We start from the raw sequence: 20,397 nt of genomic DNA on the forward strand, positions 1-20,397 counted from the left end.
TTACTTTAAGAGGAAGGTAGCCCATAAAGATAACTTCAAGGGTGGTCAGCTGTGTCCAAAAATACACTGCATATATCTGCTAATAAGTATTATGTTCAGGCAGGGACAGCAGGTAATGTAGCGGTTAGAGCACCATTCCCACTGTAATACCCTTTAGCAAGGTATGTTACTTTTAATTAATATAATACACACACACACATTTTCTGAACCGCTTGTCCCATACGGGGACACAGGGAACCGGAGCCAACCCGGTAACACAGGGCATAAGGCCGGAGAGGGAGGGGACACACCCAGGACGGGACGCCAGTCCGTCGCAAGGCACCCCAAGCGGGACTCGAACCCCAGACCCACCGGAGAGCAGGACTGTGGTCCAACCCACTGCGCCACCGCACCCCCCTACAATTAATATATATATATATATATATACACATACACAGACACATTTTCTGAACTGCTTGTCCCATACGGGGTCGCGGGGAACTGGAGCCTAACCCGGTAACTCAGGGCGTAAGGCCGGAGAGGGAGGGGACACACCCAGGACGGGACGCCAGTCCGCCGCAAGGCACCCCAAGCGGGACTCGAACCCCAGACCCACCGGAGAGCAGGACTGTGGTCCAACCCACACCCCCCTAATAGAATACAAAAGCTGCTAATTAGTTTTTAGTAGTTTAAATATTAGGAATAACCATGGAACCACGGCATATATGTTAAATAACTTATCAGCAATCAATAACGTAAAATTATTTGACAGTCTATTCAAGCTGCATTTTCCTGGGCCGAAGGACATCTCATGATTTGTGCAGATTTACTAAACTATATAGTAGCTCAGTTTATTAAATGATTATTAAATTTTGAAGGTACTGACATGGACAAAATCTGATTGCATCTATATTTTCAATGAAGCGGTGGTCATTTTTCAAATTTTGAAATAGGTACCTGGTGCTGAGGGTTGCGATGTACTTTTGTTGTTGTTTCACACTTTCAAACTGGACAAACTCTCAGTCACAGTCACACAACTCAGCGTAAGAAAGCAGTGCCACTCTATTGTACAAGCAAAGGCAACTGTCAGACGCAGTATAACTCATCAGCACGATTATTTTGAGGCATTAATAAGAGTTGAAAGAAAGGCAATGAATAATGTATGAAGGTGCGTGGCACACTCCAGGTTGCTGTTTGGCACATTCCTGCCTCTTATTAGCATAACTCATGATGGATTACAAACGAGCCATATGGCCCGACTGTCTCCGCAGTTCCTCCAGCTGAGCACAGAGACGAGACTCAAACCAGGGACGGGGGGGGGGTAAGAGGTGTGGTTATGGGGGTGGATCAGGATGAGTGTGGGATGACACAGCACACCCCAACACCACCCTAACCCTCAGGGGTTTTATCCCCTCACCAGACATCTGGTTGGGAGTGACAGAGTGTTTGTGCATGCACCCTTGTGTGTGTGTGTGTGTGTGTGTGTGTGTCTGAGTACTTGTGTGTATATGCATGGTTGGGGGGTGTGGTGAAGGAGGGGTTACACAGTGCTCTGACTGTGATGCCACAGTGGCAGTAAATCTTTATCTGCTGTCATGCCCTCCTACACGCACACGCACACACACACACACACACACACACACACACACACACACAAACCCAGCACACACCTTTTAAATAGCAGGCATCTCTTTTAATGGGACATAGTGAAAGACAGCAGTAACACTGAACGGTGAGGTGTCATGCCCCAGGCTCAGGAAGGGAGAAGTGAATCCAAATACCATCCAGATGTTGCCACCATCAAGCTGGTATTCCACCATCCCTGGATACGTGGGGTGAAAATGCTGACTTTGGGAATTCTCCACTCCTCCTCTTAAGCTTTACCACAGCAAACTTGCCAAGCAAAGCTACCACTTCAATCCATACTCTGCGTTTTGCAAATTGAAAGGTCACTGTTGGATTTAAGGTTTAAACACGTTTCCGAAATATGAGAAATGGTTTGTTAAGCTCCAGGCCATTACTTGAGCAAATCGTGTTCAGGTGAGTGCTGAAGTTCAGTTTCTTTATATCACACTGTCTATTCATGATGGGGGGTGCAGTGGGTTGGACCAGGTCCTGTTCTCTGGTGGGTCTAGGGTTCGAGTCCCACTTGGGGTGCCTTGCGATGGACTGGTGTCCTGTCCTGGGTGTATCCCCTCCAACCTTGTGCCCTGTGTTGCCGGGTTAGGCTCTGGCTCCCTGCAAATGGACAAGCGGTTCAGCCAATGTGTGTGTCTGTTCATGTATCATTCATCATCATGCTGTCCTCATCTGTCAGCTCACTCTGATTTCAATAACTGTTGTTCCAAGCAGTGTTGCAGTGAGTTGGAGCCTATCCCAGAATCATTGGGTGCAAGGCTGAGGGGGGATACACCCTGGAAAGAACTCCAGACACCCATCACAGGTTGGCCACACGCATCCAGTCACTCACACACTGCTGGCACTTTGGTGTCACCAACTCATGAGAACTGCATGTCTTTAGACTGTGGGAGGAGACCAGCTATCTGGCACACACAGGTCCAGGCCTGCTTACCATAGCAATGGCAGGACAGGCAGTGGTGTTTCAGCCTGTTCTGGAAAGTCTCAGGTGCTCCCATTTACCTGTCTGACCACATGAGGCTGTGAGGCGGATTGAGAAAAACCCCGAGCCCAAGGCCCACAAACACTTACTCTCTTTACTGGGGCTCATTAGAGGGGAAGGACTCAGTTAGCAGACACTATACTAGAACACTGTATATAAGGACACAGTAGTACTTTCACCTACTGTAGTTGAGCACCATCCTCAAGGATGCAAGAGAAGTCCTCTCTGTGGGACTTTGCCAGTGAGCATCTCCAGTCCTCAAGGGTTTGTCCCTCAACTGTGGTGCCACCCTTGTTTAACCAGCTGTGTAACTGCAGGGTCCTATCTTGTGTTTTACGATCGAAAAGAAATAATTTACATGAAAAATGTCCATTTTCTCACTTGAGCGCAGATAAAGAGACCTTGCAGTGACGTGAAAGTGAGCTTTTCTTAAGTATTTTCATAAGGGCTCCATCCCTGCTCTGGAGAGACGGTTCATACGCGTGTCGAAGTCAGAGTGCCGGAGCTTAAAGACGGCAGACGGTCAAATGATTTGGAGCAAATGTGGATTTCGCCATAACTGCGGGCCGCCCACAGGCAAAGTGCTACTGACTGAAATCAAGGCCATCGCGGATCCATTGCTCCCGCCTGACACATTCCTTTCTGCTAAGTTTGCTGAACACGTACAATAAAGGGACTGTTTGCCGAGCGCTGCTGCTTTTGGCGCCGCTCTCACTAGATTATGGTACATTATGACACCATGTGTGTCGCCGGCGATGTACTGTACGTACCTCTGCTGTGTTTACAGCTGTGTTGCCCTGGGGGCTTCATTTTTCCCCACCAATATGATCCGAGGCTGACATGCCAGGTGTGCTTCTTTATATATTTTCTTAGAAGAGAAAATGGGAGAGATCCGGGGTAACCTGCAATAAATTGTACCAGTGTGGTCCCAGTAATCAAGAGCACAACACACGCTAAGAGGAATATAAGATTTATGCACTAAAAGATACATAAGTGCAACATTGCTGGATGGTTTATGACTTGGTTGTTATACCAGATGTCAACAAGCTGAAATACTGCATGAAAACCTTCTGTTCAGGGACTGGTCACATACAGTTTATTTGCTTATTTAAGGAGAAAGAGTATTTTTTCTCGATCAGTTACAATTAAAACATAAATGTACGCATAGATAGAAAGAGCTTGTATAATGACGTAATGAAGAACAAACACATGACCCTGAATTTTAGTGCAGTAAAGGGAAAAGGAGAGCTCGATAATTCTGTAGACCAAGGACATCGTGAAGGTCTGGCACTGTACTATAGTAACCAAATAACGCTGACTCTTAAATGACGAGAAGTGGAATGCAAGTTCTGCAAGTTGAACGCAACGATAACGGGGATTACTGGTCTCAGGTCTAAATGAGTTTACTGGAGCCACTGATCTGGTGGGAACCTCAGTTTCCTGGTGTTTCAGGTCTGTTCATTTGCTAGGAGGCATCTTAAACAGCCAGGAACTGGGCCCCGCCCACAGGGAGCTAGCAGGCTATGATTGGCTAATTGCTCCAGTTTGCTTCTGTGATTGGCTAATAGTTTGGTTCTATCGCAATATTCCTCCTTCTGCAGTGAACCTATATGACCTACTGGACGGGACACCGACAGAAGGCGATTCGTTTCGGCGGGACCCTGAAGCGCTCGGCGGATTCCTCCACGGGTCCCGTCACTGAGGCCTGCGACTAACGCACGAGTCGAGAAAAGATGCAGCGTGGATGAGAAAGTTCACTCTGATTTTATTTGGCACAAGTTTTACACAAACCCCCCTCCCCCTTTTCTCCATGGAAATAAATATGACAAACAAAGGTAAACATAACACATCCTCAGATGCAGGTAGGAATGATCCGAATCAAATTCAAAACCCTGGTTACTGTGTACAAATGCATCAATGGAACTGCTTCCAGATATTTACAGGACTTGATCAACCAGTACACCCCAGCCAGGCCCCTTCGCTCGTCTACTTCTGCTCGCCTGGTGGTCCCGCGCACGAAAGGCAAAGCTCGGAGGTTCTTGGTTCTCGGTCCTTTGTGGTGGAATGACCTTCCCCAGTCACTCAGAACTGTGGAAACTCTGTCTACTTTCAAGAAGGGTCTGAAAACCCACCTTTTCCAGATCTCTCCAGCTCATCTATGGTGTAACTGTTCACGCATTGTAACTCGAGAAGCATCCCCAGATACAGCCTTTATTCAGCCATAACTCTGGTATTGTACTGCTCATTTGTGTATCTTATAATATTTAAAATAAATAAAAATTGGTGTGGGTATCGGGATTTGTCTATCCTTTGTTTTTGCACCTACTTGAACGATGAACCTCGGTGCAGCAAGTGGTAGGGAACAAACTAGGTTTGCTTGAGACTTTCATGTCTGCCTCTATGTCTCCTTTTCTTAATGTCATGCATAAACTGTACTTTTGCTGAGATGTACGTTGCTTTGGACAAAAGCGTCTGCTAAATGAATAAATGTAGATGTAAATCTCGCTTGTTCACGTCTGGCCCGAGAACCTGGTGGGAAGAGATCCAGGTTCTCAATGAAAGTACTAAAAAACACTAATAATAAAAGAGCCTTGAAGGCTGCGGTGCGAGGCCACACTCACACGTTCCTCCCTTCTTCCCCACGCTCAGCTCTGTAGTTTAATCAGAATCAGAACCGCGCAGTAAAACAGGGACGTGCCGTCCAGGGAGGGCTTCGCACCGCGTTTGAACTGTGAATCACCGTGTTTTTCAGGTCCGGACTCTCAGACTCTTTGGTTCATCTCTGAGCCCACAACTCATGGCTGTGGAGAGAAAGAAGCCCCAGGAGATCCTGCCCTGCACTGGGCCAAGAAAGTGGATCTTCAGCGGACGCTCAGCACAGCCCTGCTGCTGGACGCTCGAGAAATGTCCGTACCCTCGGCTTCTCCCGGAAAACATGCATCAGCGTAGGACTCTAAGCCACACAAACCGCATCGCAGAAGTCATCTCTTAAGTAGATGAATAAATAGTGGTGGATCAACATCTATTTGCAAATCACTGCAGGCATTCCAGAAGAGCTCAGCATGGACGAGAGCAGCGTGCGAGAGCCCCGGACAGTCCACACCAAAGTGTGTGTGTGTGTGTGTGTGTGTGTGTGTGTGTGTGTGTGTGTGTGTGTGTGTGTGTGTGTGTGTGCACGCACATGCACCCTTTCACAGGACTCATGCTACTTTCACACATCAAAGTTCAGATGACCATGATGCACCATGTGGAGCAGCACTGACACCACTGACCACTCTGGACCGTCACACTTTTGTGTAAAAACTTTGAAGTCCCTTCAGGCAGCTGGTAGTGTAGTGATTAGATTGAACCAGATGGTCACAGGTTTGAATCCAACCTCTGGCTATAGCACCCTTGAGCAAGATACTTACCCTAAACTGCTCCAGTAAAATTACCCAGCTGTATGAATGGGTAAATCAGTGTAAACAGATCACCCCCCCTCCATTGTAAGTTGGGTTGGAGAAAAGCATCAGCTAAGTATGTAAGAAGTTTTTGTCTTATTATAGTCAGTCAGCCAGTTCAACATAAGTTCACTTCTTGAACAGACAACCCTGTGATGGAGTCATGTCCCATCCAGGTGTACCCAGCCTCACGCACGGAGGATAGGCTCCGGACCACCGCAGCCCTGCAGTGGACAAACAATTATGGAGAAATTGTATTTAAATGTGTCCAGCATTTCTCTGTTAATTGGGACTTAGCAATTATTATGTGACTACGAGTAATAACTGAGTAAAAGTAGAATTTTGTGTCGGGACACAGATACACGAGTCGGTGGAAACAGGTCGGAATTCGTCGCGTTACTGCTCCCGGCGCCCTGTACTGACCCCGTGTTTAGTAATAGATCAGTCACATCCAGCCACTGTGAGCAGTTTTTTTTAAACAAAGACCAGAATCTAAAGAAAGGTTTTGGTGCCACTCAGGTGATGCACACAACTCTCCGGTCCAACGGGAGCATCCCACTGGGGATGTGACCCAGAAACCTTGTGGTTTGTAAACGCGATCCAGTGTCGCGATCCTCATCAAGTGAACACGGCTCCAGGCACTTCCTTAGGAAAGGGCTCGAGCTTTTAAAAGCGAAACATTTCATATTTTTATTGATCCCCGAACATTTGCGATGAGGGACGTCGGACCGGAGGTTGGTGTCGACCAGGTGCACGAACATTAATGTCAGTGTGCAATGTCTGGACTTATTCTTCTCCCCGTGAATAAATATTGTTCCTCGGGGTTGGCGGGATAAAACACACACCGGAGCAACAAAGCAAACACTTAAATCCCAAAATAAAATCCCAAAGCAGAATCTTTTATGCAACTAAGATTGAAAGCTTTAAAGGCACTGCAATAAATCAGACATGTTCTAAATGAGCCGTTTCGTACAAAATGGGCCATTTTTATTCTTAGACAAAATGAATACGGAATTTATAAACCAGTTTTTCTATAAATATAAAAGATTCTTTGATAAGAAAACCAATAAATGAATGAAAAGGGGTTTCAATGGAGTGACAAAGCAATGTTTAATACAACTTTTTAGTGTTTTGAAGACTAAATATTCTTTAAAATCATGCACTGGAGCAAAGACTGCTGTGCATCAAAAGAAGACGGAAGGACCAGGAGAAGTTTTTGTGTGACTTCTGTAGAAATGAAGACATAAAAAGGCATTTAGTGTTTGACGACACTGAGCACAGTGAGCGTTGGACACCATGAACCCTGGAGGGGGCGCTGGTCCAATGGTGTCAGGGCCCCCCGTGGGGCTCCAGCCGACGGCCAGCGGCTCACCTGGCACACAGCGCCCCCCCGGCCTCGCGTCCACCCTGAAGGCCCCCGAGGACCCAGACGTAAAGGGCTCGGGGGCGGGGGGGGTTCCCCCACCATCATTAAAGCAAAAGCGAAAATAAACCCTGGGCGACCTTTTCGTACTCATTAACGCGATCATCCCCTTCCTGGTGGGCACGGCGGCGTCTCCGAGGACGCAGCCGCAAACAGTTTGCAGTCCAACCGAAAATAAGTCGTTCAAAAATACATTAGAGATGAAAAGTTTACATTCGGTAAATAAGGGGATACAGGAGTGTTTCCTCCTGGCACCTGAACTCACTTCCATGGGGTTTTAAGTCTTGCGACCCACGATTAGAGTCCACCTGTCCCCAGCTCCGCTTCTCCACACCCCCGCCCGCCGTGCGGGTCAACGAAATGAAAATGCACTCAGCCCATGGTCACAACGCTGAAGACGCGGGTTTAAGCCAAATGTCCCAGCGGAGGCCGTTTCTCTTACCCACAGAACGTTCCGGGAGCTCCCTGCTCCATCCGAATGACCCCTGACCCCCGAGTCTCCGCTTTCATCTTGACATACAGTCTTTTCTTCTAAAAGCCTTTCCCTCAAACCTCATTCACTCAATCAACAAATGGAATGAAGGAAACCAAAAGCTAAAAAAGAACAGATCCACAGACTGCGCCCGAAACAACATTCAGTTTTAAGGTCTTAAAAAAACAATGTACTGTATTTAAGGGAAGATAAATCAGACTCCCTCTCGAGCACAAAAAACCACGAGACAGTGTTAGCGCCCAACGGGGTGTCGTCTTCTCCGAAGGGCCGAGGTAAAGGGTGCGACCAGCAGACCGCGCTGCAAGCACCGGCTTTGAAATGCATGAGCTACGCTCCAATAAAAAAAGTGCCCCTTTTGTCAAAAACGTGTGAAACAATTTAAAAAACAGCAAACGTATGCTTTTTAAATACAAATATATAGTTACAAAAAATTTCACAAATGCTTATGTACAAGAGCACAGCGAGGAGCTCGACTCGACGGTTGTACAGCCAGTCGAAAAACAGCGTTTGTCTTTGGGCTCTGAAGGGGGCGCTGCTGCGCCAAAGTCACACCGTCGTCTCACCCTGTTTGCTATTGGTCAGTCTCCTGTAGAACCTCCTCCAGGAGTTGAGCGTCTTGCCGGACCAGATCCAGAAGCCCGAGGTGATGCCCACGATGAGGGTCATGAGGTATTTGATCATGAAGACCGTGAAGTCTGGGGCGGCCTGCGGGTGGCGCTGCGGCGGACAGGGCACCGTGTACGTCTTGCAGGACCTGCTCACCCAGGTCCACTCCCACTGCTCGCGGAAGGCCTGCTCGTAGAAGTAGCAGGCGACGACGATGGTGGCGGGCACCGTGTAGAGCACGCTGAAGACGCCGATGCGCACCATGAGCTTCTCGAGCTTCTCCGTCTTGGTGCCGTCGTGCTTCATGATGGTGCGGATGCGGAAGAGCGACACGAAGCCGGCCAGCAGGAAGGACGTGCCGATGGAGAGGTAGAGGAAGAGCGGCGCCAACACGAAGCCACGCAAAGCATCCACGCTGCTAAGGCCCACGAAGCAGACGCCGCTGAGCGTGTCTCCGTCCACCTGGCCCACCGCCAGCACCGTGATGGTCTTCACGGCCGGCACGGCCCACGCCGCCAGGTGGAAGTACTGCGAGTTGGCCTCGATGGCCTCGTGGCCCCACTTCATGCCCGCCGCCAGGAACCAGGTGAGCGACAGGATCACCCACCAGATGGAGCTGGCCATGCTGAAGAAATAGAGCATCATGAAGAGGATGGTGCAGCCCTCCTTCTTGGTGCCCTGCACCACGGTGCGTGCCTCGTTCTCGAACCGCTCGTTGCACGCCACCCTGTCTTCGAGCAGGAAGCCCGCCACGTAGGCGATGGAGACCATGGTGTAGCAGCCGGACAGGAAGATGATGGGCCGCTCAGGGTAGCTGAACCTCTTCATGTCCACCAGGTAGGTGAGCACCGTGAAGAGGGTGGAGGCGCAGCACAGCACCGACCAGATTCCGATCCAGATCCGGGCGAACTTGAGCTCCTCTTGGCTGAAGTACATCACACCGTGGGGCTTTGAGGGCTCGCACGGCGCCGCACAGTCCTCCTCCCCCAGGAAGCGGTAGTTGAGGTAAGGGGGCACCCTCAGGGCCGCCGGACAACGGAAGTGCCCGCCGGAACTGCCCTCGGGGTACGGCGGCTCCGTGACGTCCGGCGTCGGGTCCGCCGGGACGTTCCTCTCCGAGTTGTTCTGGCCCACGCAGAGCTCTTCGGCACCGTGCACCGGGAACCTCTCGCACGCCAGGCTGTCCGGCCACTGGAAGCCGAACTTGTTCATGAGCGCCTCGCACCCTTGGCGGGCGCGCTCGCACAGGGACCGGCAGGGCGGCAGCGCCTGCTCCAGCACCGTGCACACGGGCGCGTACATGGAGCACAGGAAGAACTTGAGGTCCGGCGAGCACTGCACCTTGACCAGCGGGTAGAACTGGTGCACCTCGAGGCCCGCGTCCTCCTGGTTCGTGTGTCCCAGCAGGTTGGGCATGATGGTCTCGTTGTAGGCGATGTCCGTGCACAGCGGGATCGAGATGGGCTGGCAGAAGCCGTGCTCCGGGACCGACATGCCCCGGTCGGCGTGCTGCGCGCTCACGGCCCAGAGCGCGACCATCGCCACGGAGACGAGCATGAGGGCATCCCCGGGAGCTCCGGCCATGGTCCTCCTCCCTCCTTCACCTCAGTGCTCCTCGAGCCGGATCCTCCAGCTCCAGCTCCAGCACCTTCCAGTCCTCCTCGCTGCTCCTCCACCACGGGCTCTGAGCTCCTGGCTGGAGACTTTCTCAGACACGAACCCCGGGCAAACCGTGTTAGTCCGCATGCAGCATCCCGGCGGAAAGACGGATTGAAGGCAGAGCAGCAGATGACGGGCGGCTGTCCGCAGCCCCGCAGCCCCGCAGCTCCGATCGTCCGTGTCTCTCCTGCCCTCGACTCGAGAGCCGCTTCCAGACCCGCCCCCCGCTCGCCCATATATGTCCCGAGGGGCGGGGCCTTCACGCAGATGGCACCTTTAGGGAACGTCTGCGTCTTCAAACGAAACTGGGATGCGTTTAACAAGGAATCGAGTTTTTTTTAAGTTACGAGATACAAACAGATTGAAATAAGGGTCGTGTTCATAAATGATTGTTATTATTAGTAGTAGTTGTAATACTACTAGCAGAGGTATTTCGTTTCTTACCTGACACTTTGTCTATAATAAGGCATTCAGAATTTGCTGAGTATTGCTGTATTGCTGAGTATTTTTATTGAAGCAGCTCGGGGTAAATATTCCACTCGAAGGCACCGCAGTGTAGAGAGGAGCGGAGCGGAGCGGAGCGGAAGCGCGCAAGTTAGGGGTCCGAGTCCCGAATCACTCTGCCATCTCATACATTATCACACACACACACACACACACACACACACACACACACACACACACACACACACATTTTCAGAACCGCTTGTCCCTGACGGGGTCACGGGGAACCGGAGCCTACCCGGCAACACAGGGCGGAAGGCCAGAGGGGGAAGGGGACACACCCAGGACGGGACGCCAGTCCGTCGCAAGGCACCCCAAGCGGGACTCGAACCCCAGACCCACCGGAGAGTAGGACTGCGGTCCAACCCACTGCGCCACCGCACCCCTTCCCTCATACATTATTATCATTGTGCGTAAATACATTTGCGATAATTTTTAGGAAATAGATTAGCAAGTTGAAACATAGTTTTAAAAAATATTTGTTCAATTTTATATAGGCTACGGCGAAAAAGTACGTTTCTGCTTAAACCGAGGACAACACGCGTACGTACGTTCCTTACAGAAAGAGGAAAAAGCGACGGCCCCTAAACGGCGGAACTCCTCCTGCTGTCTGATTGGCTGAGACGCGAGTCTGTGGAGAGGTGGGCGGGGCACCGCGCCGCGCCGCGTGGAGGGACCGTGGAACTCGTGGTTTGCGTGAAAAAACGAAGTAAAACGAATGAAAGAATGTGTGTGTGTGTGTTACGATAGAGGTGTCAGCACGAGCGCTCACCAACATCAAGCAGAAATGAAGAGAGCGCGCGAGCACTGACACTTCCTCCTTAGAACCTGTAGACCCCCCCCCCCCCGGGGTGAAGTACATAGATAGATATACTTTATTGATCCCACAAGGGAAATTATGTTACAGCAGCAGAACACAAGTCAGATAAATACTTGCAATATATATTTAAAAAACATATAAAACAAGTGGAAAAATACAAGTTAAAAATACAAGATAAAAATATATGTACAAGTATGTATACTGTTGGAAGAATAAAAGAATAAAAAGTATATTAAATAAATTAAAACAGTATGTAGTGCAACAGTAAAGTGCAAGTTGTACAAAATGGTAATATAATCAGTAACAAGATGAACTAACAATAGTGCTGAATAGTTCATCTGTCACACAGAGGTGAGCTGTTGTACAATGTTATTGTGAACGGTAGGAATGATTTCCTGAACCGTTCTTTACGGCAGCGGAGCTGAATGAGTCTTTTAGAAAATGAGCTACGCTGTCTCTGCAGCATGCTGTGCAGTGGGTGGGAAGGAGTGTCCATGATGGAGAGCAGTTTGTTCGGTGACCTCCTATTCCTCACCGACTCAAACGTCTCCATGTTCTGTCCAATGATGCTGCCGGCCTTACGGATGAGCTTGTTCACCCTGCCTGCATCTCTGGCATTGATGCCGCTCCCCCAGCAGACCACGGCAAAGTAGATGGCGCTCGCAACAACAGACTGGTAGAAGATCTCCAGCATCTTGCTGCACACATTGAAAGATCTGAGCTTTCTCAGAAAATAGAGTCTGCTCATTCCCTTCTTGTACACAGCATCAGTGCGGTCCTTCCAGTCCAGACTGCTGTTCAAGTGGACACCAAAGTACTTGTATTTCTGAACAGTCTCAACCTCCTCCCCCAGGATCTTTATGGGTCTGACTGCAGTTCTTGTCTTCCTAAAGTCGACGACCATCTCCTTGGTCTTCTTGACATTTAGGAGCAGATGATTCCTGCTCCACCACTCCACAAAGTTATCCACCAGGTGCCTATATTCCAACTCCTGTCCATCTCTAATACACCCCACCACTGCAGAGTCATCAGAGAACTTCTGCAAATGGCATGATTCAGTATCATACTGAAAATCAGAGGTGTACAGAGTGAACAGGAATGGTGACAGAACAGTTGCCTGTGGCGCTCCTGTGTTGCTAACCAAAACATCAGACAGGAAGCTCCCCAGCCGTACAAACTGAGGCCTGTCTGACAGATAGTCAGAGATCCAGGAGACCGTAGATGCACTGACACCCATCCCCAGCAGCTTCTCACTCAACAAAAGAGGTTGGATGGTATTAAAGGCACTGGAGAAGTCAAAAAACATGATCCTCACAGTGCTGCCACTACCATCCAAGTGTGAATGAGCTCCATGCAGCAGATAAGCGACGGCATCATCCACACCCACGAGGCCGATAGGCAAACTGAAGAGGGTCCAGACTAGATTTAACCTGTGGTCTCAGTTGTATCAGCACCAGTCTCTCCAGTACCTTCATAACATGTGACGTTAGGGCAACTGGTCTGAAGTCACTGGGGCCAGATGGGATGGCTATCTTTGGCACCGGTACTAAACAAGATGTCTTCCATAGCACCGGAATCCTTTCCTGCAACAGACTCAGGTTAAAGATGTGTTGCAGGATGCCAGACAGCTGGGCCGCACAGGACCTCAGGACCCGGGGGCTGATGTGATCCGGGCCTGCCGCCTTGCCTTGATGGAGTCTCTCCAGCTGTCTTCTCACCTGGCCAATGGTCACGTTCATGGGGGTTGGAGTTGGGGGGTTGTGGTCAGACGTACACTGTGGGGGGTGGGAGTGGGTACGATGCAAGGCATTAGAGGGTGACAAAGAGGGTGTGAAGACTGGTCGGGTGTGGGGAGGGCCAGCAGGGGGTCCAGTGCTGAACCTGTTAAAGAACAAATTCAGCTCATTGGCTCTGTCCAGGCTGCCGTCCTGCTGGCGATCTTTGATGTTATATCCTGTGATCTGCTTCATGCCCCTCCACACATCCCTCATGTTGTTCAGCTGGAGTTTATTCTCCAGCTTTTGTCTATAAGAGTCTTTACACTTCCTCAGTGCCACCTTCAGTTGGCGCTGTATCCTTCTCATCTCGTCCTTGTCACCAGACCTGAAGGCTCTCTTCTTTTGGTTCAGCAAACCCTTCAGGTCACTGGTAACCCAAGGCTTGTTATTAGGAAAACAGCGTACCGTCCGGGTTGGAATGATAGTGTCCTCACAGAAATTAATATAGTCCGTGATGCAGTCAGTGATGTTATTGATGTCGTCCCCATGTAGTCTGCAGAGCACATCCCAATCTGTTGTTTCAAAGCAGTCCTGCAAGACCTCACTGGCCTCCTGAGTCCACCTCCTCACATTCCTTGTGGAAATAAGCTGCCTTTGAACTGCAGGGACATACTGAGGTGTTAACAGGATAAGATTGTGGTCTGATCTACCAAGTGGGGGCAGGGCAGTGGCGGTATATGCATCCTCAACATTTGCATACAATAGATCCAATGTTTTGTTTTCCCGCGTAGTGCAATCAATGAACTGATGAAAAGTTGGAAGAACTGAGTCCAATCTAACATGATTAAAATCTCCAGTAACGGCCACAAAAGCATCGGGGTGCTGAGACTGTAGCCTAGCAACCGTGGTATGTACAGCGTCACATGCCGATGCCTCATCAGCTGATGGTGGAATGTAAACCCCGACCAGTATGACGGAGGAGAACTCCCGTGGTAAATAATATGGACGAATACTCAAAGCTAGGAGTTCGGTGTCCGGCGAGCAGAAACGTTCCTTCACGGTAATATGTCCGGGATCGCACCACCGTTCATTCACAAACACTGCAATCCCACCGCCCTTCTTCTTACCGCTCAGCCTGACGTCTCTGTCCGCCCGAACCGTCCTGAAGCCGGGTACGGAGGCACTGCGTTCCGGGAAGTCCGGTTGCAGCCGTGCCTCCGTAAAGCACAAAATGCCGCTGTCCCGGTACTCCCTCTGGGTCCGAATCAGTGCCCACAACTCGTCCATCTTATTTCCCAAAGACCTCACGTTACCGGTGATGATCGACGGGACAGATGGTTTAAATCTCCTCCTTTTTGCTCTTCTCTTTGCTCCGGCTCTGCACCCGCGGCGTCTCCTCCTGAGCTCCTCCGGGATAACAGGCCTAGATCCGGGCAGGTATCCTGTATAGGAGAGCGCTAGCAGCTGATCGCGTGTGTACACAGACACAACGCCACTCCGCTCAGCACGGCCCCCCATTACAAAAGTACTGCAGCACATTCCCAGTATTAATAAACTTTATTGGCAATAAAACAACAATAAACAACATTTACAGAAGGACATTACATCTTCCATAATGACGTCATTACACAGATGCGGTAAGAAACGCACTCACTGTTGTACCAGGGTACCATGTGTTTACCATAGGAGCATACCAGGGGCCCCCCCGCAGCGTGTCGGCCCCGCCCCCTCCACACGTGCCCCACGTCATAAAGAAGGGAGGCCCTAGGTAAAGGAGTGCGTGTGCGTGCGTGCGTGTGTTCATACAGAAGTGCGACAAGTGGAAGCCGAAAGCTGAACGCCGCCTCGCGGAGATTCGCTTTGCTTCCACCATCTTCACTGTATTTTATTATTACTATTATATTTATTATTGTTTAGGTGTCCCCCAAGACGCCTCTGATCCAAGGGGCTCCTGCAGCTCACAGCTGTTCGACTCTCTCTTTCGTACACGTGGGTATTTTGTCCAAACCCGTTGGCATTAAGTGGCGAGCTCAAGGCGACGGTGCCAGGCCCTTAACCGCTGCCTACCAGCGGCCCTCCACTGTCGTCCTTTCGGAGGAAACGGGAAGGGAGGAGGAAGGGAGGAAGGAGGCGTCGAGGCGGCGCACCGCGCTGGGGGGGGCTCGGCAGGACATCCCTACGTCACCCGTGTGTGACACACCTGTGTCCGAAGCGCACGAAACGCAGCACAGTCAATTCACGTGTTTTGTAACAGTCGAGAAGAGGAGGAAGAGGAAGACGAGGATGAGGAGGAAGAGGACGAGTCCTCTTGGTTTCCAGGTCCTCTTTGTAGCACAACGTACTGCGAACGAACACGGGGTCCAGAGAGGCTCCAAAGGGCCCTCGCTGCCCTGGAACGTTCCGTATGAAAGATTTAAAAGTGCATTTAACAACAACAACAACAACAACCCCACCCGGTACTGACGCTCGCGCCCTTATCGACTCGCATCGATCGCAGCAATCTGGGGGCGAGGGGCTTCGAACCACCGCCCTGCCTGGAAGCAGCTCCTTTATTTACCTTCCCATAACACCATATTCTGCGTCGTCAACAAAACGAGACCCCGTCGTAAGGGCAGAAGAGGAGGGAGAACGAGACACAGCAACGCGGTGAAGCACCTGGTTTACCTGGGTCACCACGGTGAAGGATTCCGCACATGCCACCTCTCACAGTGTGCGCGTTACTTACACCCCCCCTTCACCGAGTCACCAATATCTCATAACCTTGTACCTTCCTAAAGGGCAAAACAGACGGATTCGAACCTACGACCACATGGCCGCCAGAACGGCTCCTCTCCCACAAGAGTGAGGCTGTCGTGTGGCTGGGAATGATGGGAAGTCCTGACGCCTGTAACCCTCAGCTCCCCGCGGCCACTAGTTACCACAAAAGAAAGTTAAATAAATAGAATGAAGAGTGTGTGGAGGTCCCTGATCGGAACCTCGTGGCGACTGTCACACAGCCCACGATGCACTGGGGCTGTAGTCAATGGTGCGGAGGGGAGTTTTGTGTCTGAATGTGCCGGAAGCTCTGTGTTCTACACCCGCTAGCACCAGTAGCGCTGCATTGCCCTTGAGTGAAACGCACACATGCGCGCGCGCGCGCACACACACACACACACACACACACACACACACACACACACACACACACACACACCCCAAACGCTGCAGGGAAACTATTGCGAATGGACCCAAGTGTTTGTGGTCACAGGCAATGCTGCCAAGTGCAACATTAAGTATTACTTAAGTGTTCTCACACACACACACACACACACACACACACACACTCTTGGTTGGAGACAATGACCCCTGTGCATTAAAAATCCCACCATGTGGACAAAATGCTCAGAAAAAGCAAAAAAAACAGAAAAAAAAAAATCTGACCGACACTCATGCACACTACATCTGTCTGTGCACACGTGCGTGTGTGTCTAAATCCATCGTACACAGACACACACAGCATCCTGCAGTCTAGTGAAATGAAAACACAAAGTGTACAAAGGAATATTCACTGTATAAGTAAAATAGTTCTGGTGGGAAACTGAGCGCACGCACGCACGCACGCGCACGCACACACACACACACACACACACACACACACACACACACACGCACACACACACACCCTTCTGAGCACACTGTGCCCCCAGCAGTTTTCTTCCAAGCAAACGGATGTCCCGGTCGAACCCATGCCTTCACCTCCACCCCCTGCAGGTAGCAGCGTCCTCCAGCTTCTGACCATTGACACCTGAAACAGAGTGAAACAATATTTGTTTACCGCGCTCTCCTGGCAGTTAACCAGTGTGTGTGTGTGTGTGTGTGTGTGTGTGTGTGTGTGTGTGTGTGTGTGTGTGTGTGTGTGTGTGTGTAAGAGAGAGGAGGGAGTCGTCCGTTTGGGTCGCCGGGTGCTTTGGTACAGCAATCTCTTATTTCCACTGCACCCATGCTCATTTGCATACGGTCGAGGACTCCAGCAGCGCCTTGACAGCCGAACAAGAGCGTTTCCGCCGCCGCCGCCCTCCGCCGAGGTTAATCCACGACAAAGAGCTGCTCTCACTCCACACGCTCACCTATTAGACACGCTTGACTTTTCCCAGAAAACAACACTTGAACCCGAGCTCCAGGCACCGGCGCCTGCGGCGACGTCTCCAAGCAGCGAAGCAGGGAAAAGCTGGACATTGCGGTGAGACATGACCCTGACCGAGGTTTCCGCGGACGCCACGATGGGGTAAACTGCATTCATTAGACCAGCATTAGCAGGAGGATGAGGAAAGGACACACACACACACGGCTATTAATTCCAGACCCACTTCATTAAGACTCCTCTAATTTTCTGCCAAGATCCATCACGAGTTCGCCGAACGAGGAGGAACGAGCCGGAAAATATCATGGTATTAATCAGAGAAAAATGCGGTACGACCGCAATAATGCGCCGCCAGTTGATTTCCAGGTGATGTTTGAGCACGGAGAAGGAACACGTTCCCTGAGAGGAGCGAGTTTCCCACGAGCGCCACGGGGGGATTCTCGTCCTCTGTAGAGGACATGTGAGTGCCGAGTGACTTGCGTCGATTGACACACTCACGCAGCAGGGTCATTTTTACCGTATCAGTTCAGAGTAAGTACCACGATCAAGGGAGCTACAGCAGGTGGTGGGATTCGAACCCGGATCCTTCGAGTGCCAGGCAGTTGCTCCAAGACCCCCCATACCGACTCGGACCTCCGTGGAGAGGACGGCGTCCCCCCAGTCACACACCTTCCCACCCACATCCCTCCCACTGAAACTCTGCTGGGAGCTCAGCCAAGGGGTGGGGCTTCCCTACCTGCTGAGTCTCATTCGTGGGTCCCTTTTGGGGGGGGGGTTCACTGCTTCCCATTGGACGTCCCTCTTCCCTGGCTGGCGCTCCCGTCCCCGCACTCTGGCTGCAGCCAGACAGTGGGGACACTGAAGATGGAGGACACTGTAGGCAGAGAGGAAGGCTGGGTTCAGAGTGGGTCGCTGTGGACTGAGAGGAAGGCACCAGCACCCCCCCCTCCAGGTCTCTAAAGTGTGACCCCAGTGCTGATGTGTGGGGAACCCACTACGCTGCCAGCAGTGTTTGGGGGGGGGGGGGGGGGACTGTTCTCACAGAAACACACCTAAACCAGGTACTCATTTAACACACTTCATTTACCACCACAGGGACAGCAGAGTGAAAACAACACTGTACAGTTGTGCTAAAATCCAGCAGAGCAGCTGAGTTCAGGTCCCGTCTGGATGAGCCAAGTTTACCACATTTTACCCCCCTTCACAACCGAGAGCTTGAATGCTCTTAACGATGAGGTGTCAACACTGCAGTGATATATGCAGCAGAAAACCACCATGTTCATCTTCTGGGGAAAAAGGCACATTTCCCAATAACACACAGCTGCATCCATATTCATATTTCATATTCATATTTCATAAGTTCGCCTCCATTCAGACACGGGAGGGAACCCCGGAGACACACGATAAATAATGTTTCATTAACAGTCGGACAGCTAAAGTCCCTGTCTGACAGGTGGCCAGGTGATCCACCGGAGGGGGCGGGGCTGACTGCTGGGAGGGCGGGGCCGAGTGCCGAGGGGGCGGGGCTTGGCCGGGACTTGGGCGGGACTCACTGTCGGGCAGCTCCCAGAGCCGCGGCGGAAGGCTGCTGAAGTAGTGGTGGCCGAGGGCGGCCTGGGCGGACAGGCGGCTCTTGGGGAAGCACTGCAGGAAGCTGGAGGTGAGCTCTTCCGCGTGGTCCACCTCACCGAGCCTGGAGGCAGGAAGCAGCGTCAGCATTCCCACAATGCACCGCGGCGTCCAGTAGCACACGGCACGGGGGAGAGTTTGGGGAGCCGTGAGCCATCGTTCCCAGGTGCGAGAGCACACCTCACCTGGCACTCGGCGAACACACACGTCACCTGCAGTGTCCATCCTGCGGCGTCACCGGACCGGGGACGGGGCGCATGTAAAATACGATAAACCTGAGAGGCGTTTCCCACAACGCAACCTACTTGCATACAGAGGGATGGGGCTCCCATCCGTGCCGGTTCACGGTCACCAGGTAAAGGAGGCGTTTTCAACGGCCCAACGGTGCTGAGAACGACCGCGAACATCAGCGCAACGTGTCAAAACGTTCACATCTGGTCCTGAGTTTCTCTCTCTCTCACACACACACACACACACACACACACACACACACACACACACACACACCTTTTACAGTTTATGCACTAATGCTGACGAGCAGTACGGTCACGGTAAACGGTTCTTTTTCCACATCTCTCTGGTCTTTCGAGACCCAACTGGTTTCGCACTCCAGCAGTGAAAGTTGGGAGGTAGGACCCACCAACCCCGCACCCCCCAAATCTGCTGGACCGAGAAAAGACCGCCCTTCTGTTCCTAAACTCACTGCATGTCATCGTCATCGAACCCTTGGCCCACGTTGAAAGCAGGGCAGCGGTCCAGAGTCCAGAGTCGTTAGCATTCCACAGCGCTCTCTCCTCACATACTTATTTCCTCATAGGCTGGAGAGCCGCCAGGGCGACGGGCTCGGGTCCCGGGGCCTCGGCACGCCATGCGGTCGGCTGGAGACGACCTTCTGGATCTCCGGAGGCCGGAGCCCCCCCTCCTCCCCCATTCTCCACTGGGTTCTCTCTTTCCAGCCCAGGCTGCTCTCGGTGCTGCCCCCAGAGGCCGCCTGAGGTTACTGCACCTGCCAAGGCAGGAAGGCTGTGTGTGCAGCGACTGCACTTCTGATTTTTATAAAAATCTTTCGAATCACACCTTTTCTCTGGCTTTACCTCACAAACTTTTCAAATCTGACCATTTTTACCGCACATGTGTGTTTTTTGCCCCAATATCTTAGCAAATGTCAAAATGTTTCTCTCTGTATAAGAGCACCATAACAGACAGCGGAAACGTGATGTCATACACAGTCCTTTCGAACCCGCTCAGTGGAGCCCCTGCTGACTCGGTGCTGAGGATCAAGCTGCGGGCGCGCGCACACACACACACACACATACACACACAATAGTGTGAGCACTGCTTTGGGTATAGTAAAAACAAGGTAAAAGGGGTGCAGATAGCAGTGTG

At 51.3% G+C, this 20,397-nt stretch overlaps 2 protein-coding genes across 4 annotated transcripts in view; both read right to left on the minus strand.

The window, feature by feature from the left end:
* Positions 1-6,696: 6,696 nt before the first annotated feature.
* LOC108933852 (frizzled-1-like) lies at positions 6,697-10,444 on the minus strand. Its single transcript, XM_029260010.1, has one exon. The coding sequence runs from the start codon at positions 10,143-10,145 to the stop codon at positions 8,502-8,504; it is 1,644 nt and encodes a 547-aa protein (XP_029115843.1). The 5' UTR covers positions 10,146-10,444; the 3' UTR covers positions 6,697-8,501.
* A 4,364-nt stretch (positions 10,445-14,808) lies between these two features.
* LOC108933854 (cyclin-dependent kinase 14-like) overlaps positions 14,809-20,397 on the minus strand; it is a 32,512-nt gene continuing 26,923 nt past the window's right edge. For 2 of the 3 annotated variants that reach the window (XM_029260012.1, XM_029260011.1), the window contains 3 exons: positions 18,936-19,075; positions 18,119-18,256; positions 14,809-17,046 (listed from right to left, as the gene is read on the minus strand). In XM_029260012.1, the coding sequence (XP_029115845.1) occupies positions 18,159-18,256; positions 18,936-19,075 (238 nt within the window). In that variant the 3' untranslated portion in view covers positions 14,809-17,046; positions 18,119-18,158. Of the gene's footprint in view, positions 17,047-18,118; positions 18,257-18,935; positions 19,076-19,714; positions 20,018-20,397 lie in introns of those variants that run through there. The other variant, XR_003798318.1, reaches the window with a different exon arrangement.

The sequence above is a fragment of the Scleropages formosus genome, chromosome 18, assembly GCF_900964775.1.
Source record: "Scleropages formosus chromosome 18, fSclFor1.1, whole genome shotgun sequence".
Taxonomy (NCBI): Eukaryota; Metazoa; Chordata; class Actinopteri; order Osteoglossiformes; family Osteoglossidae; genus Scleropages; species Scleropages formosus.

Excerpts from the sequence above, each read along its gene's own strand:
- LOC108933852 (XM_029260010.1), bottom strand. The coding sequence starts at position 10,145 with ATGGCCGGAGCTCCCGGGGATGCCCTCATGCTCGTCTCCGTGGCGATG.